The 26,306-nt window shown below is 39.7% G+C and overlaps 1 protein-coding gene across 4 annotated transcripts in view; it reads left to right on the top strand.

Moving 5' to 3' along the window:
* Positions 1-26,306, top strand: part of VWC2L (von Willebrand factor C domain containing 2 like) — a 310,703-nt gene that overhangs the window by 155,754 nt on the left and 128,643 nt on the right. For all 4 annotated transcript variants that reach the window (XM_077448327.1, XM_077448328.1, XM_077448329.1 and 1 more), the window contains exon 3: positions 8,880-9,009. In XM_077448327.1, coding sequence (XP_077304453.1) covers positions 8,880-9,009 — 130 coding nt within the window. The remainder of the gene's footprint in view (positions 1-8,879; positions 9,010-26,306) is intronic.

Here is a 26,306-nt window from a genome sequence, read left to right as displayed (position 1 = left end):
AGGCTTACCTCTAGGTGCTGGAAATATCTCCTTAACCTCCACGGTTCAGGAGATATTTACAAAAAAGCCGTGCGCCGATGTCTTTGGTGCGGCACATGCGCACTTTAGAAAGGGCAGATCATGCTGTTTCTAAAGGCGTCATGCCGTGACTGGCGGCTCCCACGTGCATGCTCAGGAGTGATATCACGTGACTCCAGCCAGTCACAGAGCCGGAGTTCGCAGCCCCGGAAGGAAGAGGGGTGAAGATGGGAACTCGCTGCTAGCGGGGACAGCAATGACATTGCAGGCTTCAGTTTCAGGTAAGTGACACATAATGGGCTACTATGTGATGCATAGTAGCCCATTATGCTTTACCTTTTCCGGAAAATGAAAAGGAAGTAAAACCCATCAGGGTTTACTTCCTATTTAACTATGTAATTAGGAAATTTAAAATAAATAAATAAAACAAAACAATATTTTCTACTTTCTTTTAAACGGCACATCAAATAAAATAAAAAATCTAAGTTCTTTATAAATTTAGGCCAAAATGTATTCCGCTACATGTCTTTGGTAAAAGAAAAATCCCAATAAATGTATATTAATTGGTTTGTGCAAAATGTATACAAACTATGGTATATCCAGTATCTCACAAAAATTAGTACACCCTCACATTTTTGTAAATATTTTATTATATCTTTTCATGTGACAACACTGAAGAAATAACACTTTGCTACAATGTAAAGTAGTGAGTGTACAGCTTGTATAACAGTGTAAATTTGCTGTCCCCTCAAAATAACTCAACACACAGCCATTAATGTCTAAACCGCTGGCAACAAAAGTGAGTACACCCCTAAGGGAAAATGTCCAAATTGGGCCCAATTAGCTAATCCCCCCCCCGCCATGTGACTCGTTAGTGGGCTTAGCATGCTTTAGACACAAATAAAGAATTTCTCCTGCGCTCTGGTGTCTAGTTCCTCAATATGTGGTGTAAGAAGCTTCACATAGTAATGTCTAGCGTCTTGCAGCGCTCCTCAGAATAATGGGTATTCGTACACTAAATGTTAGATTAGCAGGCTTTATCCATTGAGAGGTTAGTACAAACAATAAATAAGGCCAAGGCTGAGGAGAAAAAAAGATAGTAAGAGATAAGGAGGAAAAAAGATAGTAAGAGATAAGAAAAGAAAGAGGGAAAGGAAGAAAGATAAAGGAAGGGATATTTCCTAGAGGTACCATAACAATATCTTATACTAACCCTTCTCTTCATCATTATAATCACTACAACTGGACTGATATACAATGTATTGGAGACCCAAGATGTAGACATACCCTTAGATTCCTGCCCACACTTTTGACTTTTACATCTCCACTAGGATACTTTAATATTTGTAGAGATTGATTATTGACAAGGTTTTTAAAGTGATTGTAAATGATCACCTTGTAAAACAACCCATTCAGTTTAAAATAGAAATGAAAGGCAAACATTTGTGTATACATATAAAATAAATATACAAATATATTTTTTTCCCCTTTTTTATAAGTAATCACATTCCATCTGTTTCCTGTTTCATAAGAGCTGGGGGAGGAGAAGCAACAGAACACTGAGCTTCCCAGTGAAAGGTTGTGCAGGGCATGTGTGTCAGGACAAGTCTGATCATTGGAGGAGAACAGACTGAGTTCCCAGCATAGCTAGAGTACTGACCACACTGTGTTTTCCTGCTTAGTTCAGTAGGTTTTAATAGGAAAGCACAGAGACTGATAGGAACACAAATGAAGCAATACATGGAGAACAGGATACTTTTCCATATAAGTACATGGTACAGCAGACACATATCAGAAATATGAAATGTTGCGGTAACAAACAGTTTAAGGCTTCTGTGTTGTACGTTGTGCATTTTTTCTCCGTGAATACTGAGTAGATTTAATGCTCTTTTCTCTACTCCCTGAGTGCCTTCTTTTGTAAGTCGCTGTATCTTTTTTATTTTATTTTTTTCTTATCTTTTTTTTTAAATAAAAGGATTCGAGTAAAAAAAAGAAGTTTGCTGGCCATGTGATAAACAAAAAAAAAAATTAAGAAACTAAGATAAGAAATGCAACAATATATAACTATATTCAGCATGAAGAACATACAATTGCATGCATTTACATGTATATTGGAAACACAAGCAATATTTGAAATGTGTTATATATTCTGGATGTTGTTTCTTTACCTTAGTGACTGTGTGTGGATCTGCAGGAGTGTTTGTTCCCTTGGCCTTCGATCTTTTTTTTATCCTTTATTTTCAAAAAGCAGTAAGGAAATTGCAATACAGTGCACTTTTTATTTTATGTGTTTACATGAACATTTTCATTCCATTTCATTCTGTACAGGTACAGCACATGATAGTGGCGTTTCCTGCAGACATCCATTGTGTCACATTGTCAGTGAGGTGCAGATGTCAAACAAAGGGTCCATTTTCATTGTGTTTTTAAAATATCCTTTCTAGTTATGTGCACTGAGCAGAAAAAAGCAACCACAGAACAAAAGAACTGAAGATTAAAGTTAAGCTCCAAGCAGATACAGTAGCTTTATAAACAGTAATAATAAGAAATACATCTATGTTACCTGTCTTACCTGCCAAAAGATTTGTAATTTTGTTCAGCCAGACTTCAGATCGACTTACCCCTGACAGACAGCACAACCAGATCACACACTATCTAGGACATTTCTATAGACTCTCTTGCAATTAAACACTATAGTCCGGTCTAGGACCTGGTCAAAATGCAATTGGAGAATGAAGAAGCAGCAGAGCAATAGTGAAATCATCATAGTAAAACAAGAAGTTCATAGATTTCAGAGGCAGAGAGAGCCAGAAATCCAAGAGACTGTGAATACAAGAAGCCTCATAGTTTATGCTATAGAAGAAGTGTAGCTGCTCTAAACACATATAAAGAAAAAACAACTTATCAGGGGAATATAAGATGTGACCTGGAGTGAGAAAAGTTAAAAAAAGAAACATCTTTGCAAATGAACATTGCAATCAGTTGCAAGGAAAAGACCGGTATTGGTTACAGCGCACCCAGAGCAAGCAGGATCCCACTCCTGATCCAACTTCGAGATCTCTGATAACATGTCTAATGGAACTTCTTCAAGAGCTAGGCTAGGCTGGATTAGGCACAGGAAGTGTGTTACTGTCAGGATCACCAGGAACTTTTGAATGGGAAGTGTTTGAAGCACGTGGAACATCCATAAACCAGATACAGTATTGGGACCAGTGTTTAATCCAAGCATTGTTTGCCACGCAATTTAAGTGAGGCAAAATTGTCTGTTGAGTCATTTACAAAGGGGGATCAGTGGAGCACTTTGGGTGAACTTTTGAAGCGAGAGATCTGCATGCTTGATTTTCTTTGACACCAACTTTACCATTCTCCTTTTCATTGTTGGAACTGTCTGACACTTATAATTTAGAGACGCTCTGATATCCAGCGCCTCTCAAATCTTTGAACTTTAAAGATTTCTAATTTTACCATGATTAAATGAATAAGGAGGCTGTGGACAGACTAAAGCCCTGTACACACGGTCGGATTTTCCAACAGAAAATGTATGATAGGAGCCTTTTGACAGAAATTCTGACCGTGTGTAGGCTCCATCGGACATTTTCCATCAGAATTTCCGTCGCACAAAATGTGAGATCTGGTGCCACGCATGCTCGGAATCAAGCAGAAGAGCCGCACTGGCTATTGAACTTTAATTTGCTCAGCTTGTTGTACGTGTTGTACGTCACCGTGTTCTTGATGTTCGGAATGTCCAACAAAATTGTGTGACCATGTGTATGCAAGACAAGTTTGAGCCAACATTCATCATAAAAAATCCCATGGATTTTGTTGTCGGAATGTGCGTGTGTATGCGGCATAACACTATTATTATTATTGTTTTGCATGTTGATTTTTAGTTTGTTTCTTTATGTTTATTCACAGCGTGATGAGATAATTGATACAGTGAAATCATCATGCTGCTCTCTTAGAAGACTAACTGGTAGGAAGCTGTAAGGTAACTGGAAACGACACTATCAGGGACAACTCTACCGATCCCCCTGTGATTAAGCAATACAGCCTGATCAACAACCTGAACAGAAGTGCAACTGGAGAATGAAGGAGCAGCAGAGTAATAGTGAAATCATCATGCTGCTCTCTTAGGAGACTGTAAGGGGTAGGAAGCTGTAAGGTAGCCAGAAAATACAATATCTGGAACATCTCTACAGACCGCCCTGTGATTAAACAATCCAGCCAGTTCTATGACCTGGCCAAAAGTGCAACAGGAGTATGAAGGAATAGCATAATACTGGTGAAAGCATCACTCTCTTATGAAGCTGTAAAGGGTCAATTTATAAATGTTTTCATACTAGGGTCAAGCAAGTTTCACCAAGGTTTCACACACAACTAAATCAAAGTAGAAAATGTTTGAATCATGGGTTAAAGTTATGGGAATCTTGTATTTTCCAATAATTTTTATTGAAAGTTTACATATATTTATTGAAAGTTTGAAACACTCTCTCTGGAACCATATACCAGCATAGCAAAATGTTGAAGTTTTGGTTCAATCAATGAGGTATTGATGTACAATATTGAAGCATATTCTGCCATTTTGAACCGTTTTTCAACTTCAAATGATTGCTCTACATCCTGTTCCCATTTATGCGTATAAAATAGTTTTTCTGACTTAGAGGACCTATACAGATATTCCATTGAGGTAGAAGTGGCCAGATTATTTGTACACTGTGAGGTCCTCAAATAATGTACAACCTGAAAGTAATAATCAAGTTCAGAGCTAGGGAGTTGGTATTTTTCTAATAGGGTTTGTTTCGATAAGATACCCTTAAGATCACACATATCAGCAATACGTATCAAACCCTTGTTTGCCCGCCAGGCAAACACTTGGGGATTGAGATCTGGGGGTGAAATCAGGATTACAAGTCAAGGGAGCCAAGGGTGTGAGTGGATTTAAATGCATATTGTTTCATTAATCTATCCCATAAACTTGGAGAGCAGGATAGTGTGGGACACATTATAGTTGGTCTATCTCTGATCTGCAGCCACATCATGGGACTAATCAGTTTGGTGGGATAGAGAGATGATTACATTTTCATCCATAAAGATTGAGATGTCAGGCAATGATAGTGAATTAGTTGTGCTAATTGGGTGGTATATAAGTATTTAGCCCAGTCTGGTAGTCCTAGACCACCTCTCAGCTTAGGTGCATGGTGGGTGCACATGTTCGCCCTGGGTCTCTTGTCCCCCCAGATAAATGTTATTATCTTGCGCTGAAACATATTAGGATCTGAGATTTGAATAGAGACAGAGAGTGTCCTGAACAAGTACAGTAATCTTGGCAAAAGATTCCTCTTCCACCGTGTTCAATCTACCAAAATACGACGGCCGATTACTAGCCCATTGTAGGAGATTCACCATCAGTTTTCTGTATAATAAAGGATAGATGGCCTGATATAGGGTATGCAAGGAAGGAGTCAGACAAATTCCCAAATATGGAAGAGCCTCTCTTTGCCATTTAAATGGGAATGAGTGTTGCATTAGTTTCACTGTATCCACCTCCAATGTGATGTTTAAAGCAACTGATTTTGAATGATTAATTTTAAGGCCCGAGATGGTATTGAAATGACGCAAAGTTTGATATAAATTAGGTAGCTGCATTACTAGGGAGGAGAGAACCATCAGGAAATCATCAGCAAGGAGGGCGCATTTATGTTCCCGATCTCTACAATACAAGCTTTTTATGTCAGGGTGACATCTAAGTTAAATAGCCAGGGGTTCCAAAGCCATTCTAAATAAAATGGGAGAAAGACAGCAGCCTTGTCGCGTACCTGTGTAAATATCTATATTATGTGAACTATACCCTTTTACCAGGAGTCTGGCCATAGGTGGGCTGTACAGTGTTTGTAATATGGTTAGAAAATGGGGCCCAAACCCATATTGCCTCAATACATAAAACAGATTTTGCCATTATCTAGAGTTAAAAGCCTTACAAAGGCCTAACGCCATGCCCTTGCGCTTGCCATGATTGTCCCAATCGGAATGTAACGCTGCTATTATTTTTATTAATCATCGGGATTGGATGGGTGCCTGTTGGTTGGGGACAAACCCAACCCGGTCCGGATGAATATACCTAAACAGAAATGTGTTCATTCTATTCGCCAGAATTGTTGTCATCAATATGAGTTCCACGTTGATGAGCGAGATCGGGTGACAATTGGAGCGATCCCCAAGGTCCTTTCCTGATTTGGGGATAACATGAATTAAAGCGGCATTTTCGTGTATGGCCAAGGGGGACCCTTTTCTCAACTCATTGAAAAAGGAGCATAAATGGGGTGTCAATAGTGCTGAATAATTTCTATAATAATGCCCATCGGGACCAGGTGCCTTTGATGGGTTCGGACTTTTTTTTTAATCAGATACTTTTTATTGAAAAACAACACAAAACAAACAAACAAAAACTTTTTCATTTCCAGCTTACAAACATAACATATGTCATATATCTGTGAAGGGCACATAAGGAGCAATGCTGGATGGCCTTGCTTTCTGTTATTTTCATTGCTTATACATTAATAACTGTAACAAAAATTTCAAAAATATAGAAATCTATGTATCAAGGCCACTGGTTGTAATTATTTGTCCTTCGTGTATCATTTCTTCCCCTTCCACTCCGGTCTACACCGCAGCCATTGAGCAGAATGGGGTATCGCTATCCCCTAACCAGTGGGGAGTGGTGTTTAACCTCAACAATAAACATTAACCGTTGGGCAAAGAAACTTTAACCATTTTAATTTTAGCAGGACCTATTATGTGCATAGTATCTCCCTTTCGAGTTATTCTAACAAATAAAAACGCTTTTTCTCCCCTTCACCCATTCTTAATTAATTTCTCTTGGCTCTATGATCTACCATGGTGTTATTGTCCCCTAAAATTCTATTGTGGACCAAACGTAATGGTGCCAGACCAGGAGTGTCCAGCCAGGGCTCCCATATGTTCTCAAATTTTCTGGAGCTGCCTCTGTGTTTGTATGCAAGTTGCTCTCTCATAAGAGATTAATTCACAGATGTAATCCATTCTGCTTGTGTGGGGGCCGTCGTAGATAGCCACTTTCTAGCTATTCGTTTCCTAGCCAGGAATAATACTCTAAGCCCTTGTACACACGGTCGGACATTCCAACAACAAAATCTGATTTTGTCCGATGGATTTTGTCTGAAACCGGTGTTGCATATACACGGTCGGACAAAGTTGTCGGAAAATCTGATCATTTGGAAAGTGGTGACGTTATTTAGTTACGATGGGACTACATTCAGGCTAGTAGCCAATAGCTTTGGTCTAGGAATTTGATCTGAGCATGCGTGGCACTTTGTCTGATTGGAATTCTATACAAACGATCAGACAAAGTCCGATTGGATCATGTTGTCGGAAAATTTTTATATCCAGCTCTCAAACTTTGTTGGTCGGACATTCCGACGGAAAAAGTCAGATGAAGCCCACACACGGTTGTATTATCCAACAACATTCCGTCGGAATGTCTGACCGTGTGTTCAAGGGCTAAGAATGGCGGTGTATGTGTGTGGTGTGTATTGTTCTTCATCCAACCAGCACAACAGACAGGGTTCAGACTTTTAATGGCTGCCTTGATTTCTCCCTCCATAAAATCACCCTCCATCAACTCTATATGGTCCTGAGACACCTGAGGAAGGGGAATGTGTTGGAAGAACTTATCCTCTCGAGCATCAGAAAACAGGTTTAGTGAAGCATAAAGTTTAGTATAAACATCTGAAAATTCTTGAATAATCAGTTTCCCGTTTTGCACACAGTAAATCTTGTCTAAAAACATTTATAAATAGGCCCTTTAGTGTTAGATGGGCAACAGAGCAATCTCTCCAAAAATGAGCGTTGCTATACCAGGGATTACAAGAGGCTGTTATTAAAAAAATAAAAAAAAGTAGGTGCTTATATTAGTTACTTTTAAACCTGCAACCTCAACCTCAACTTTCAAAATAATATGCACCAGCTGTGTGCTGGAAATGCACTGTAATGGAGCGCTGTCATTGACACGCATTGTGGTCCCATTCAAAATGAATGATGCGATACAGCCCGTTGCATCACCACAACAATGTACTATGAACAAGCCATGTAATGCATTTTTAACCAATGCCGATGCCAAAGTGACTTAAATAATTTTTTTATCTGCCTTCCATTCAGTTTTACAACTGAACTCTATCAGATATAAAGGCACAAATTAATTGCGCCCTATCATCATCATTACATCATTAAATGTATTTTAAATGTAATAAGCGTAAATATGTGAATGTGACCTGTAATTAGCCTCTTGCAGTCTCTGTACAGCAGAGCTTGAGTGTGAGAGAAAGAAGAAGCACAAGGAGCCAGTCAGTTATGTGCTGACTTGAAGAATGCTGACTGGAGGAGATAGCAGAATGACAGAGAGATGAGCTCATCACTGTGCTGTGTCCCCTTTTACACTCCAGTCATAGGATGGGATGGTTCTGGGATAACTTGGTGGGTTGAATGATGCTGGCCATCAGACTGATGACATCTATGGGTGGGAAAAAGTAGTGTTAGGGAATCTATGGCTTGAAGGTAAATATTGCATTAAAACTGTTATGCTTTTTTTAGATTATCTTTAATGGGCTCATAAGTTTTATCTTATGCTTGATGGAGTTCTGTTTAAGTGAATTTGCAAACATTGTTAAAGAATCAGAAACCACAGTAGATAATGAACGTTCCCTCCATTTTTATTCTTGCTTTTTGTGCTTGAATGAAAACATCTATATGTACATACCCTAACATGCAAACCTGTATATGAAAATTTTATCATATGATGCTATACTAACGTTGATTCTATTTTGCAGCCTTCACCGTGTGAATGGTGCCGGTGTGAGCCCAGCAATGAAGTCCACTGTGTGGTTGCAGACTGTGCCGTACCAGAATGTGTAAATCCTGTATATGAGCCAGAACAGTGCTGTCCAGTCTGCAAGAATGGTGAGTGTCATTTGGTTTGACTGTCAGCTACACTCATTTACTGTCATGGCAATATGTTATGTATGACAGACGGTGATGTTCTGCTCCTGTACACTTGTTCACTTTATTTTCTTATTTATTATAGTTCTTTTATGTAGAACTTATAAAATCTCCTATGACGTATTTATGTTTCAAATTCTTCTGACACAAAGCAAAGTACAATTTAATATAAAAAGCTAAGAATATATGACATCTCATTAATCATGCAGAATGATGACAAACATGGTGGTCATTTGCTATAAAGGAAATAATATCTAGCAATCTAAGGACACATCTGTAGACTTGTCTGCATTGTATAAAGATGTAATAACCCTGCCTGTGGCCATAATATAAAGACCAAAGGCATAGCGCTGTAACCCTATAGTTGATTTACAGTATATACTGTATTTTGCAATCTAAAATAGTGAGTATATTATTATTTATATTGCACAAAAGTCATTCTTAAAGAAAAGTACATTGTGCATGTATAGGATTCACTAATGTATGACAGTATTTGGTCAGTAACTACAATCTCACTGGGGTTTTACTACTTATAGCTCAACTTTTTTTCAAGCAGCAAAATATAAGTATACAATATAAATATATAGATACCTGCCAAATTATTAATAATTTGGTGTTTCCAGTATTGTGATCCAAGTGCACCCTTACAATATAGCTCCAGACTCTGAACTTCCACAAACTCTCAGCATGCTGATTGGACATTGAAGGAATAGCAGACATTTACAGGGCCATTCCTTTATAAAATCTGCCTTTTCTTTCTGGCAGCATGTTCAAGCATCAATGCCTATTGGCAGCTAGTACTGGTCCTCCCTATTCCAGTCTGGGTTACTGTACAGGGGATTTCAGGGGGTTAATATTAAGACAAATAAAGATACTTACTACATTCAGAAATCTTTGTGGAGTTGTGTGTTAAAGGCAGAAATATTTTAACTGAAGTCATACAGTCTGAGTAATGATCATCAGTAATCAGTAATGAAAATAAGGATCTTCTGCAATAATGTGGTACTTATGTTCCATAACAGAGTCAGATATTTGGCAGTGATGGAGCTAAATAGTCCTTCATATTGGACGGATTGATCTGGTATAGCAGCCATATGTACATGTCTACTGAATGCTCTAGCTGGACATGTTCAATAAGGCACACATGAAACACGCTGGAGGGTGAGGATGGTCACATTTTCTAAGTAGCCTTAGTGGCACCTTAGAATGCATACGAAGAATAGAATAAACAGTAAACCTAGTAGAGAGTCTTATCCAAAGCTGGCCATACATTAATATTTTTTTCCCCTTCAACCAGCAACTTAAAGGAAGAAAAAATAACCTGATTCCCCTATCCACACACTTGATGTAGGTGGGGGAATCACCTACATCAATCACTGTCATTGTGTTCTGATAGTGGGGAGCATACCCTGCTGCCAGAACTCACTGGTAGATCGGCTTCTGTAAACCAGTCTACCGATACATGGATCAAAATTTGGTTGGTCCTTCCCGAACCAGCCAAATTTTGATCAATGTATGGCTGCCCTAACTTACTGAGCTTGTTTACCCAAACTCCCCCTTTGGAAGGAAATAAAATGTTGATTATAACATATGAGTTGATAGTTGATATGTCTCTGTCAGCTATCTATGGGTTTTTAAGATTGCATCATCAATATTTATAGAACAGCCTCAGCTGCCATATAGATATTAAAGGAGAAAAAACATATCTAGAAAAGCCAAGTCAGATAATGAAAAGAGTGCCCATAAGGCTATATTAAAATGGTAAAAGTAGCTTCCCTAAGTTGAACCATTTTCTATTGGTTTTATGTACTAAAGAAGGGTCTACAAGAAATAAATACAAAGAAAACTTGAACAAAAGAAATCAGAGTAAGCAAAAAGCAGGTGAAAATAAAAAGTAGGGGGAAAAAAACAAGAATACTGTCCCAACACTTCCCATGATCTCTGTGTATTGCTTATTCTTGAAATGGTATTATGCAGTAGCTTTTGTTTGCTCAATAAACTATTAACTATGCCAAAGAACAGTTTAGGGATTAAAAAAGATATAATCAGATTTCAGATATCAAAGGATTCTCTAAATATCAGTGGCTAAGGGATGTATTAATTCTTTAATTGATCTTTTGATAATATGGTTGCAGCAAGAAGATGTCTGAAAAGACCCCTCTTAACTAATGTTTTTTTAAAGAGTATCTAAAGTAAAAAATAAAAGATTACATATAAGATTTAGGTTCAATTCTCAATTGTTTAATCCTGCTTCTATAAAATTCTGCATCCATTTCATTGATGCCTATGTCTACCATTCAGACTGCACTCTCAATAACCCATTTTGTAGTCACACTTTCAAATGCACTGAAAGCAGAGAGCATAAATGATAAAGAGTTGTGAGCCTGAGTGAAAAAAAAAACATCTCTGGCCCCGCTTTATAAAAGCATGTTGCTTCTTTGCTGGCCACTGAATGGTGCAGAATTTAGCTTTGCTGTGCTAATGAGTTGCTTGATTACTGTTACAGAAGTAGGTCTTAAAATATATTCAAGCAACTGATGGGTGAACTGCATATCTAAAATTTACACCATGCAGTGTCCATCTCCCTCCTTTGAAGATACACATTTAAAGGGTGCCCAAAGATGTGTTCTTTTGCTTTTGTAATCAGCAGATTACTACCCCCTTCTGGCTATTATGAAGAGGCAAAAAAACAGCAACTGTTGCTACAGGGATGGTCTGTAGATATGCACACATTTTCTAAGTAAGAAAAATATTTCAACAATACGAATACAACATTTTGCGTCACTGATTAATGTTCTTTATTAATGCTTAATTTATTAAATGTAGTGCTCCTTTAGCTGATATTTCTAGTATTGCCAACTCAGTACTAGTGATATTTTCATTGTTCATTGTTGTAACTAGAGATATCGTAGTTGTATCCTCAAAACATTTAATCTTAGTGCAATATCTCAATGTGCGAATGTGAGATAAAAGAATGAACACTTCTAGCTTTTGAATAAATAGCTGTGGTTGGGAGTAAGTAATACGACTCACCTCCCAATCACTATACCACTGTAAGTGCACTTATGTCCACTCACATACTTATGAGTAGCTGTGCAACGAAATAGTCCACAGGGTTATAACATCACATACAACATTCCCCAAATCTGCCCCATGTAACTTGAAAATGCCCCCAAATCATAAATAGTGGCTAGTTTAATGGAGAGAATAATTTAAAAAAGAAGTGAAAATAAAGGCAAAATGTAATTTTTTTGCATTTTGGATAGTGTAAGGGAGGGTTATAACCCATGTCAGGTTTTTGCCATCTGTGTAATATTAGAGGGATTTCCCTTCACTTCCTTTCCCCCGGAAGTTGGACAAAATCCCTTGAAAGTGAGGAAATCCCAGTGTGTCCCCATCGGAAGATTTTCCCTCTATTGATTCCCTGATTTCAAACCAAAATCAGTTTTTTCCTTTTACTATAACTTTTGACTATCACGATAAACATGACAAATAGAGAGGGTGAATATCCCTAATGGGGACTCATACAGCACTCTATTAAAAAAAAAAAAAACACTTTAAGGATAAACTATGCTATGTGTGCCAAAATGTAAAATCACCAAGGAAACAGTGTCAGCAATTTAATAGGCTCTGGCTCATTAACTCAGTTCAATACCTATATCCAAAAGATATAGCTTTGTGTTCCAGTTTGTGTCACTGACAATCAGATTGACTGTTTATGAGAATTGACAGAATTGATGCAGCAGTTATAGGAACTTGACATCAATGATGTTTCAAAAGAAGACTACAACCCAGGTCATACTGGACCAAAGACTGATTAAGCTTTTTTGGGGGATGTTGCACAAGATATGTGTACATCAATCTATATGGCTTTTTGTGTAATCTACAAATGACTTAAATCTCTGGGGTCTCTGTAGATCAAGCCTACTCTATTCTTGGATCAATTACATGTAAAAAAATAATGATACAATGGGGATCATTAACTCAAATTAAAAACATAAGTGGTTTATCTACATTGTTTGCAAGAATATATTGTGATGCACTGCAGATCTTTCTTAAAACAGATGGTAATTTACATGCCAACACTTCCAGCTCAAATGCAGAAAGTAAGGTGTTTATTCCTCATTTAAGAATGGTGGGCAGATTCATCTGATTCCTTTATATCTCTATGGCTAAAAGCTCATGCAGATAGCACAAAACAGCTATTTACAGAAACATATATACAGCTGTTTCAGACATGTGAGACATGAAGACCATTCCTTGGATATAGAAAGGTGTAAAGAGGAGCAAGGCAAGATAATTGGTCATGTATTGGTGAATCTGCAAAAAATACCTAAAATTTTCTAACATATGGCATTTATATGTTATAACCTTTAATGCAAATCCAAGACATAGACAGATTATTTCTCAATCAAGTTGAAGGATTGATTCACACAAATTCATGTTTTGATGCATTTTGCAGAAATGCAGGGAATTTTTTTTTAACATGGGTTCCTATGGAACACGTTCACATCAATGCATTATATCTATATCAAAGGGAATATCTGGGAAACCCCCACATTACCTTTGAGGGACAAAAAAATGTGAAGAAGAGACCCCTGTTCCCATCAACATGTGTCTTAAAAGGTGCCCTCCCAATGTTGAGTTTATGTGGCCTGGTATAGTTCGGGGGGGGGGGGGGGGGGTTACATGCTTGCTGCCCCTTTCCTGACCACCCAGGCTGCATGCCTGGATAAAGATCCTTTATGAAAATGATGGTTTGTTTTTCTTTAAGGAACAATATGCAATGCTTACAAAAAAAGCGTACTGTTCTTTAAATTAAAAAAAGGAAAAAAGAAACAAAACTGGAGGATCCCCTAAAGATTCATAAAAGACCCATGCAGACTGTGTGGTCAAAAAAACAGGGGGCAGCAAACTGAGAGGGTACGCTACAGACTAAGGGGCAACACCTCCCTTCCCTTGCAAATCACCTTGTCCCCATGTTGATAAGGACAAGAGCCTCATCAAGAAGTGCTTCAGCATGCAGTCAGCTTCAGTAAGCAGATTAAAAGCACTGACTTCATTATGATTTTTATGCTCTGCAACCTTTTTCTAGTTTACTGGCTCAAAAATTCATTGGATTAACAAGACAGCCAGACCACTAGCATTTTCAAAAAGAGGTCAGAGTAGCAGCTTTCAATGCTCTCTCAGTACAGTTTCCTGTCTTTGTATTGGGTGAGGTTACACTAGAGATGCAATAAACTGGTTTATATCCCCGCTTGGGAAACGTGCTTTATTAGGGCGCTCTGTGGTTTTGTTTTTGCCATGAACTAACAACTTAAGGGGTTGATTTGAGCTATCATGTAACAGTTCAGAAGTCACTAGAACAGAACTCCAATTTCTGCAGCAATGGCAATACGTGAATGCTGTATTGCAATATGAATAGCCCCATTTAAACGCAGCCGTGAACAAAAGGTTTAATTCTGCATTGAACTTGCCCTTTATCCTTTACTATTGCTGCTGTGTGATAGCCTTTAGTTATACGTTTGAATGAGTTAAACGCAAATTGTTTCACAGTACAGTGGGTGGAAGGAAAATACACTATTGGTATGTTGATGTCAGCACCTGTAATTCTTAAGAACAATTGAAGCATTACAAGCATAATTATAGAGTGGTTCCGTTTTTTTTGTGCTCATACCATGCTTTTTCAAGCAACAATGCAATTAACGTCTGAGGTCCAGATTTTGGTGTAATATATTTATTTAACACAGCACCATCTAGAGGGTATGGTTGTGCATTTCAATAACAGTGCATTCTATCCTAAAATTTAAGTTAATCACCAGAATTATATTGATGAAATTCAAAGTGATTTTAAAGTATGATCACACTGTCACAATAAATATTGCATATGATGATATAATGGTGTGCTGCAGTATGTTGGCAATGCAACACGCTGCAACACATGGCTCCCCAAATCATCACTGACTTTGGAAAATGTTGCATTTAATTTGGAAATTTGTGGGGGTCTATGGGTGGGGGCTTATCGGAATCTGGAAGCTCCCTTTAACAAGGGACTCGCAGATCCGGGCCCTCCTGTGTGAATTGGTAATGGGGTACAAATGTACCCCTACCATGTCACAAAAAAAGTGACAAAAAGGTTAAAAAAGACAAGAGACAGTTTTTAACAAGTCCTTTATTAAATTCTTCTTCTTTGCGCTTCTTCTTTCATCTTCTTTCTTCTGGACTTCCTTCGGAGTTGTTCTTCTTCTCCATCTTCTTCATCTTCTTCTTCATCTTCTTCTTCCTCCGCTCTTCTCGTCCCGCATCTTGCTCCTTCTCCGTGCTGTCCGCACGATCCGCCTCTGTGGGAGTCTTCAGCAGTGTGACGCTTCGCTTCTTCTGACACTTCTTAAAGCGGTTGTATAGTGGTTTTTTTTTTACTTTTACTTACAGGTAAGCCTATAATAAGGCTTACCTGTAAGTAAAAAAAATATCTCTGAAACCTGTATGGTTTAGGAGATATTCCCCTCGCCATGAGCCGCTGACTGCAGTGGCGCATGCGCACAGGGTATTTTTGGCTGAAAGACGCGCTGAGGGAACATGTCGGCTCCCTCGGCGTGGATTGCCCTTGCAGGTCTGAAAAAAAAATGTCAGCGGGTTTACTCCGGCTTTAAATAACGGAGGACGGGCCACCCGTCACACTGCTGAAGACTCCCACAGAGTCGGATCGTGCAGGCGGTGCGGAGAAGAAGGCGGAGCAAGATGCGGGATGAGAAGAGGGGAGGAAGAAGAAGATGAAGAATAAGATGAAGAAGAAGGTGTAGAAGAAGATGTAGAAGAAGAAGATGGAGAAGAAGAACAACTCCAAAGGAAGACTAGAAGAAAGAAGATGAAAGAAGAGGCGCAAAGAAGAAGAAATTAATAAAGGACTTGTCAAAAACTGTCTCTTGTCTTTTTTAACCTTTTTGTCACTTTTTTTGTGAAATGGTGGGGTACATTTGTACCCCATTACCAATTCACACAGGGGGGCCCGGATCTGCGGGTCCCCTTGTTAAAGGGAGCTTCCAGATTCCGATAAGCCCCCACCCACAGACCCACACAACCACAGAGCAAGGGTTGTGGGGACAAGGCCCTTCTCCCCCTCAACATGGGGACAAGCTGCTTTGAGGGGCAACCTCAAAGCACCTTCCCAATGTTGAGGGCATGTGGCTTGGTACGGTTCAGGAGGGGGCGCACTCTCTCGTCCCCTCTCTTTTCCTGCAGCCTGCTAGGTTGTGTGCTCGGATAAGGGTCTGGTATGGATTTTTGGGGGACCCCATGCCATTTTTTTAAAATTTTGGTGCGGGGTTCCCCTTAATATCCATACCAGACCTGAAGGGCCTGGTATGGAATTTAGAGGGGCCCCCACACTTTTTTGTTATTTTGGTTCGGAGTTCCCCTGTGGGGAAATCCCCATGCCGTTTTTATCAATGAACTTTTATGTGTATTGCGGACCGACAATTCATTGTAGTTTTAAATGACCTTTTTTCCTTTAGAAATATAATTTTGCTGTCAGACTGTTCTAAACACAGGAAACATGCGCCCCTTTACAGGCATACTATAGACAAGGCCCAGGTATGAAATTTAAAGGAACATTACACTTTTATTGTTTCACTTTAAGCATTATTAAAATCACTACTCCCGAAAAAAACGTCAGTTTTTAAAACTTTTTTTTTGCATTGATACATGTCCCCTGGGGCCGGACCCAGGTCCCCAAACATTTTTATGACAATACCATGCATATAAGCCTTTAAAATTAGCACTTTTGATTATTCATGTTCATGTCCCATAGACTGTAACGGTGTTCGCGTGTTCGAACAAATTGTTGGCCTGTTCGAATGTTCTGGTGCAAACCGAATGGGGGGTTCATCCCTACTGTTGAAGATCACAGCTCTTGTTCAAACTGGTTGATATCTGATTTAATGTAGATCATACAACCACAAGCCTAGGCTTTCAATCATGTAACAATTGAAGGAGCCTGGAACAACTTTTTTGTGCAGCAGTAATATGTCAGCCATTCTGTCTCCATTTGTCCATCCCAGCAAGACTCTTCACCTAGCCTTATGTTAGCATTTATTTTAGTCCTTATTTTATATAGTTCAAGTAACTCAGTGTCTAAGAGCAGTTAATTTAAAATAGTAAAGCTTTTAGACTCTTATGACATAGGGCAGTGCATGTTTTCTCCATCTGATAAGGACAAGCCACAAACTGCTTGTTAGCAATAAAACACCTCTAATAGAAAGCTCATGTCTCGAAGCTTCAAATTATTAGAATAACATAGCTCACTGTGGATTAGATAAGGCGTACATTAAAATGACAGGTCACATTGACACATGTTTGGATAAGACCGCATCTGTGTTACCACTTACATTCATTACCAATGGTAACAAACAGTTTAAATGGATGTAATTGGATAATGATGCTTTCAATAAATATAGGATTTAATTAATATCTGTGCAGTCTGTACAGTGAGGAACTATTACATTAGTGTAGTGCAGAAAAAGTCTTTCATGTTATCTAGAAGTAATGAGAGTTTTACAGTAGACAGATTAAACACGAAATGGGTCACTGGAGATTTCTAGGAGTCTTAAATGGGATTAGAACTCGCTCTCTCACACATGCACCTCTTTGGAGAAGTAAATGATCCTGCACACTCCATTCTTATACAGACAGTGTATGACTCTGTCTCCTATGGCCTCTTGTCAGATCTCTATACTGAGATATGGACTATCCACACAGTCACAATTTTCAGCAAATGTCACCTTAACTGCAAGAAAGTTCTGCCATTGTTCAGTCTTTCGGAACCTCCTTCAGGGTACAAAATAGCTAGCGGCTTTTATTAAATTGATATTTTTAGGTGAAAGTCCTATTTTATTTTTATTCCATCTTCTTGAAGAATCCAAATGGTGGTATAGCAGGAATAGCACCTACAGCCCTATTTTAAGAATTTCTTTATGGCTGGTGTGCTAAGTCAGCGTCACTTAGCGTGGAATCGTAAATGAAATTGCAAGAGCTGACTGGGTAAACATCTGCTTGAGTGGATTTTTCATTATTCACTGATTTTTACTAGTGAGCGTCTCCAGTATTTTCTACATACAATGGCGATAGAAGATATTGTAAAGACAAAGTATAATTGAAATGGATATATGAACTTTTATTCCTACTTAGTAGGTAGATAATATGGTTTGCCCATTTGTATGTCGTATTGGTGACCTGTTTTGCATCAGCTGAAATATCACTATAACTGTAACAGTGTCCAACACAAAGGTGGTGCAACCTTGTGGGCACACATTTGACAACTATTCCAAGGACTGCAGCTTCACAAAGATAGTTGTTATCTTACGCAGTGGAAGAGTGCCAGGATCTGACATGTTTAATGTGTTATATAACACCTAATCCTGTTCTATATGTTGAAGAAAGCCATTTGCAGTGAACGTTCAGGTTGTAAGATATTTAAATTGTATACATTTGCACTGTGAAGCAGATCCAAAGCAGCTATGATGGTATGCAAATTCAACTGGATTTTTATAGACTTTTGCAATATGCTTATCTTGCTGCATGGACAAGCTATTCTGTACATGTGTGTGAATGTATTTACGGTAAGTATTTGCTGTGAAAAAAATAAAGACAACATGTAGGTTACAAATTTGGCATCTGTCATTGCTAACAAAAATTTTATAGACTCAGGCTTTAGGCCTGTTATCTTTTTTCCGTACCTCGCTGCTTAGCGAGTTGTTGACCAAGTACAAATATGAACTTTAGATGGCCAGACTTCACTAATTGCTTACATGTTCTAGAAAAGGGACTGAAGTGATGCAAAGATAAGGATGACAGTCACATAGCTTGTTTAAATGCTGCAATGTTTTCCATAAAGCGTTTGGACTTCCATGTGTGTGAGTCCAATCGCTTTATGGAAAACATTGCAGCACTTTTACCTCTCTCCTTCCCAGGAGTCACACATAGAAGCTAGGACTCCCAGCACTGCTATCAACCCTCCATTACAGTTTTCTCAGCAGATGCCTGATCCTTTCTGTTTACATAGCTTGTTTAGCATTCTCCTAGCCCTGGGGAGTTGAACAGGGCCCACTTAGGTGGCCTGGTGGGCTAACAATTTAGCTCTCAGGGCAGAATCTTTGACTTATTATGGGGTAAAGGAGAATTGGGTACCAGTTAGTTAAGTATGTTTGATGGGTTATTTAGCTCAGTAAACTCACAAAAGAGGGTAAGGGCACAGGACACCCAAAAACAGGCAGAAGTACAGCTCCATACCTCTCTACGAGTAAAGTAGGCAGTTGGACCTTTAAGAGCACCTATACTGAACCCAGACGCTAAACAAGTGGGTGCCTTATTGGGTGGACAGTGAGAACTTTTTGCAGGGGCTACAAGTAGCAGCTTCTACCAGGACACTTCAACACAGGAGCCTCCTCCTAAGTGTCTCCATACAGGCTGCCATCTTCGTGTCCTTCTTCCTTTGGATGTGCCGTCCAGCAGGAAAGCAAAAACCCTTCAGTCCCCAAGACACAAGCCTACCTCTATTTCTTTAGGCTAGAGTCAGGCCATTTTTTCAAAAACACTCTCTCCCACAGTCAGGCCTGGGAGGCAAAGTCCCTTCTTCTCTGTCATCCCCTCAAAAAAAAAATCTGGGAGGCAAGGACCTCCCCTCCTGGCAGAGGCCCAGATGGCAAAAACCTCTCTAGAAGGTCACTCCAGATATTCATCTCCTTCCTTGACCTGCATCACTGGCAATAAATCTCCCAGTGATGGACCAAAGATAAATAAATGTCCATAAATCGGAACATTGTTTCTTTTACTCTATCTGCTAGAGAATACTCTTCAGCAACTGACAGAAATAAAAATATAAGGGGACCCAACAAATACAGAACCAATAATAGAGATGGGCTTGGGCGTCCTCGAAATCCCACGTGCCTGATCCTGCCAGGAAGCCGACACTGCACAGCTAATCACAGGCAGTGAGACATTTCCCGGTTTGCAGCTGCACAGATCAAGAAATGACTCACTGCCTGTGATTAGCCATGTGCAGTGTTGGCTTCCTGGCGAGATCGGGCATGTGGGATTTTTAACACACCTGAGCCCATCTCTAACCAATAGAGCTCAGGCTGACTTTAGCCCAGCCCCCTACTACATTTAAAATAGGGCCACTAAGCCTAAAGCCTGCTACACACCACTAGTTTTTTTTTTCATTTAACTATGTGGGTTGAATGAAAAAAACTGTCAGCTCAGATGGGAGACATGTACTGACAATTCAATGTTACTACAGCAATCTCACCTGCTGAGCTATTGTGTTCTGACAGGGGGACGCCTCCCCGTCAGAACACTCCGGTCAGCACTCTCAGCCATTGACTCAGAGTGGCGACCGGTAGCTGGTCGGCATACCTTTTTCAGTCATGAGCCTCCTGTTGGACTGGCTGCCATATGTATGGGTTGAATGTCAGCTCATATTGGGCCTATGTGTACTAGGCTTTAGGCTAGCTATACACACAAACAAGGAGGATTGAGGAATCCCCCCCGTCAGGACATGATGTTCTGACAGTGGGTCCTGCCACTGTCAGAATACACTAATCAGTGGCTGCAACCACTTATTAGCAAAAGTTTTCCAGCTTATCATTTCAACAGAAGTCGAACAAATGATTGACTTCTTTCAGGAGAGCAAAGCCACACATGATTGAAATTTGCCTGGTCTATGCCGAACCAATTGAATTGTACTCAACATACTTTTAAAAGCAAAGCAACATTAAATCAAAAAGTAACCATTTATTAAACTTCAGCTTACCAAATCTTAGATATGATGGCTGCATTTGTTTTCTTTTTTACGTTTTTTGTTTTATTTTCATCTGGTGATCCTCCAATTGGACAGCAAAAGCACAGCAGCTTACATCGACCAATCATCTCTCTGTGCACTCTGTTTTGCCTTTTAGAATGTTCCTTTCCAGCTCATGTTTACTGCAGCACCCTCCCTCATTTAGACTGGGACCCTTGCAAGAAGGTGCTACCAAATCCGAATCGTACATACTTCTAAGTGCATTGAAAAATAATTTTAACAATTGTTTAACAAACATATAATTGCATTTTTATTGTCTGGATTTCAGCTTTAAATATTTATGTAAAACTGAAGTTCAGGTTAGACTGGATATAAATCACAGTACAGAGTTGCAGCTGGCGTGTTCATTGTGTCAAGAATCTGCCACATAAATGTGTGTGCTCCCTTAGAGACAAGTACTTGTATCTGACAGGGCTGAAGTGTTTCCCTGCCGACATCAAGGCTATACTTGCACTAGAGAAAAACCTCCGCCTTAATCTTTTATGTTTTATTCAGCTTTGCAATTGCATTGCAATTATCAAATACATGACACTGAAAATTTTACTAATAAAAGCGAATAGCAGTGGTTGTAGCATTTAAATCACTTAGGCGCTAAAGGGGGAATTTTTACACCTGTGTTCACTTCAAATAACCACTCAAGTTTACTGAATGTCAATATGTTCAAATCTATATTTTAAGTGAGGATTGCCTGGAGAAAAAAAAAATACACCTTTATTTTGGACAGGGGCACAAAGGCTTAATAGTAGATCAATCATGCTGCTAAAATTGTGAGTAGTGATCAGCCGATACACAAAATAATGATTTGCTATGTTGTAGAAGCCATCAATCGCACAATAAATATAAGCGATGCAACTGATTCTGTTTATGTAACAATCAGTTGCATCTCTTAGGGATTAATTACTAGTGATTTTAACGTCAGGATTGAGCCACTAAAAATCAGCCATGTGTTCCTGCCCAAAATTACCACCTTAATATCTAATCAAGAGTGGAAGCAAGTTGCAGCTGAAGTATGTTAAAAAGATTTGGAAGCTTTAATAAGATAATGAATACATTAACCACTTCAGCCCCGGAAGGTTTCACCCCTCTTCCTGACCAGAGCACTTTTTACAATTTTGCACTGCATCGCATTAACTGGTAATTGCGTGGTCGTGCAATGTTGTACCCAACGAAATTTGCGTCCTTTTTTCCCCATAAATAGAGCTTTCTTTTGGTGCTATTTGATCACCTCTGTGGGGTTTTTTTTGTGCTATAAACAAAAAAAGAGCAACAATTTAAAAACAAAACAATATTTTTTACTTTTTGCTATAATAAATATCCCCAAAATTGTTTTTAAAAAATGAATTTCTTCATCAGCTTAGGCCACTATATATTCTTTTACATATTTTTGGTAAAAAAAAAAAAAATTGAAAAAAATCATATATTGATTGGTTTGTGCAAAAGTTATAGCATCTACAAACTATGGGAAAGATTGATGGCATTTTTATTATTATAGTTTTTTTTTTAGAATGATGGTGATCTGCAATCTTTAGTGGTATTGCGATATTGCGACGAACAGATCAGACCCTTTTGACACATTTTTGGGACCATTGACATTTATACAGTGATCAGTGCTATAAAATGCACTGATTACTGTGTAAATGTCACTGGTAGGGAAGGGGTTAACACTAGGGGGCGATAAAGGGGTTAAATGTGTGTTCCCTCAGTGTGTTCTAACTGTATGGGGATAGGACAGAGTACGAGAGGAGCCATATTGCTGTTCCTACTTACTAGGAACAAACGACATGTCTCCTCTCCTCTGACAGCACAGGGATTTGCGTGCGCATCCTCTGGCGGGTCTTAAATGAAACCCAGTATGGGTGCCATTATGACCCGTAAATAGACATGAGCCAGTCAGGAATCGGTTAAAAAGATCCTGTTAAAAGGCAAATTATTTGAATAATTTTTTTTACAAAAGATTAAATGTGCATTTAACGTGCATGCATGTCCAAAAGCCCTAAGACTACTGCTGGTTGTCGATATCTTGAATGTGATGTCAGCAGGCCCAGGAGACTGAGCTGTTCCCTTCTCAGATGCAGAGTGCAGGATCATAAGAAGGTAAGGCACAGAGTACAGGGGACAGAATGCACAAAATGGAGAATTTTGTGTATTCTGTCCCCTGTACTCTGTGCCTTACCTTCTTCTGATTCTGCACTTTGCATCTTATGCCGCGTACACACGAGCGGATTGTATGGCGTACTTAGTCCGTCGAAACACATTTCAGCGGACAATCCGCTCGTGTGTGGGCTTCAGCGGACTTTTTCAGCGTGCAGTCCGGAGTACTAAGTTTTTCGGTTTTTTCGAAATTCTGTCCGTCGTACTTTGGTTTCAGCGGACAATACGGTCGTCAGTATGCTAGTTCGACGGACTAAGAATGGCGCATGCCCAGAAAGGATTTACACGGCGGAAGGGTGCTTTGCTGTGTCTTGGACTTCCTATTTCTAGTCCCGTCGTACGTGCTGCACACGTCATCGCGCAAGCTTTCGACGGACTGTTTGTGTATCCGTGTGTGGTCAAGTCCGTTCAGTGGAAAGTACGACGGACTGTCCGTCGGATTGTATGACGGACTAAGTACGCCATACAATCCGCTCGTGTGTACGCGGCATTACAGATTCCTTTCCCCGAGGTTTGTGCATTACATACTTTTGATATCTGTACTTTGGACAAAACGTTCTCCTGAACCCTGCAGGTTCAGAAAAAATATTAGCTCTAAATTCTATGTGCAGAAAAGCATTTGCAATAAAACTGTTTCATTTTTTAAAAATGGTTAGCCAGAGATTTATATGTTTCTATAAGACTTTTACTTGTCATACAGTAATTAAAGAACATCCTGTGGGTACAAGTATAATGGAATATATGTGCCAGGTTTTATTTTTATTTTTTTTCTCAAACAACAAGTACAGTGTATTTATTGAACATAAAAAGAGATTGTACATACATGGCTTAGAGCAAAACAAGTACACTAGATCTGTAGATTTCAACATATAAAAAATTCCAGTACAGTATTCAAGACATTTTGCAGATTGCCAACTCACCAGCCCATGCAATTGAACAAAACTTTATCCATTAGCATAAAGTACAATTGTACAATGAATGATCCAGGTATTCAGAGAGGCAGGATAAAAATGTTAACAAAGGCTCGGACAGTCAGTCATATACCAGATCTACTTCTCAAATTTACTGCTTTTGCCACTGATTTGATAAATTAGCTTTTCTAACTGAATAGTGTCACCGATTTGGGTAATTAATTCCTGCAGCGTGGGGGGCTCTGTGGTTTTCCAGTGTCTCAGAATAATTTTTCAGGCCTGGAAGAGAGCTCTAACTATAGACTGTTTAGGGATATCCTCTATTGGGAGTATGTCTAGAATACCCAGCAGACAGTGTTTATGGATATCCTCTATCGGGAGTATGTCTAGAATACCCAGCAGGCAGTGTTTAGGGTCAGCAGGGATCGTAATCTGGAAGACCCTGTTAAGAATGTCTAAGCCCTTGTACACACGGTTGGAGATTCCGACAACCAAATCCATCGGATTTGGTCCGTCGGATTTTGTCAGACGGATTTTGTCCGAAACTGTTGTATACACACGGTTGGACAAAGTTGTCGGAAAATCTGACGTGACGACGTTATTTCGTTACGACGGGACTACGTTCACGCTAGTAGCCAATAGCTTTGGTGTAGGAATTTGATCTGAGCATGCGGGGCACTTTGTCTACACATGAATGGAGTATGTCCGATCGGAGCATTTTGTCAGAAAATATTTCCGGCAAGTTGGAAAAGTTGGTCTGACAGATATTCCGACGGAAACAGTCCGATGCAGACCACACACAGTCGGAATATCCGACAAAACGCTCCGGTTGGACACATTCCGATGGAATCTCCAACCGTGTATACAAGGGCTAAGACCCTTTTCCAATATAAATGGAGCTTTGGGCATCTCCATAGGAGGTGTATCAAATTCCTGTGATCTCTACTGCAATGTACATACGAGCTCCTTTAAGATGATGACAGTATCAGTACTTTCCTGGAATATTAGGGTGCTAAATGACCCACTCAAACGAACCATGTTGTCTTCTTTACTACTTAAATACTTAACTGCAATCTGTGCCCTGCAGGAGATGCATCTCACCACATTTCTGTGGCTTTAGCTAGACCGGTAGTGGCTTGAGAGTCTCTGAGCATATTTTCTTTCCTTTTTTTGTAGGTCCTGTTTGATCAGGTTGACCTCCTCTTTTAAACCTCTGAAGCGGGCTTGCAAGTTGTTAATGGAGGCTGTGCACTTGTTAACAGCCCTCAGGATAGCTGCAAGGGTTGGCTGTTCACCCTCCTCTTCCCCGGGCTCCTCTGTTTCTTCCAGCCGAGCAGTGTAGCTGACTGACTGAGCTAATATGGCTGCCGCTTCCTGTTCTATCTCTGTCTGTCCTCTATGTCCTCAGTACTGTGCCCTACATCAGCATCCAGGTCAGGCAGGCCCGCCCAGTGAGATTTTTCTGTCATTTTCAGCGCATAGTAGCGCATATCTTTGGGGGGGGGGGGTCTCCAGTCCAGTCTTTAGGGTACTAGAGCTGTTTACTCACCCCCTCCTTGCATTTATCTCCCCCACGAGCCTTCTGTGCAGAGGCCGGCACTACGCCATATTGGGAATCAGGCCGCGGGCCATATCACTTGTTTCCCTGGATCAGCATTGCTGTTTTGCTGCTGTTTTCGCATGCAGGAGGTGCAGGGGGTGTTCCTCATAAAGCGTGGAGCAAAGCCGGACATTTCACTGTGCTGGAAACTGGATCAAATCAGGGTGATGTGCGGGAGCTCTTCTTGATGTCTAGAAGCGTCTGCTGACATGCTGCACTGGCCACGTCCCTCCTGCCAAGTTTTATTTAACCATGCCCCTTCAAGTCCTTCCCACTGTTATCACAGTTTGGCCACACCTACCATTTAACATGGTATGCAGTCATATAAACCTTACACTGACACTCTTGATGTTCATAGATTTATCTTAAATTTTCCTGTTAAAGCAGCAGTACAGGCTGTATAATTAGAAATGTGCAGGCCATAGACACCAGAATTAGAATTAGTGCACTCAGCAATCAGATATCAGTAAAAGAAATACTCCATCATTCCCCTTCTGATGCTTAACAATAAAAAAAAGTCTAAACTAGGGCACCTGCACAGAGGAGTATAGCTGTTTTTCAGCTATCCCAGTCAGGGCAGCCATCAGATATTTTGAGGCCCCTTACATAGCTTTAGGCCTGCACAGGATCAACCCATTGGCCATCCAACAGCCCCCCCCCCCCCCCACACTTGTACACACTCAGCCCCTCTGACACACACACAATACAGAACACACACAAACAACACACACACACCCAC

This window comes from Lithobates pipiens, unplaced genomic scaffold, assembly GCF_037356315.1.
Source record: "Lithobates pipiens isolate NorthernLeopardFrog02 unplaced genomic scaffold, aLitPip1_a1.2 Scaffold_22, whole genome shotgun sequence".
NCBI lineage: Eukaryota > Metazoa > Chordata > Amphibia > Anura > Ranidae > Lithobates > Lithobates pipiens.
Note: the sequence above shows the minus strand (reverse complement) of the source record. Positions and strands in the feature narration are given on the sequence as shown.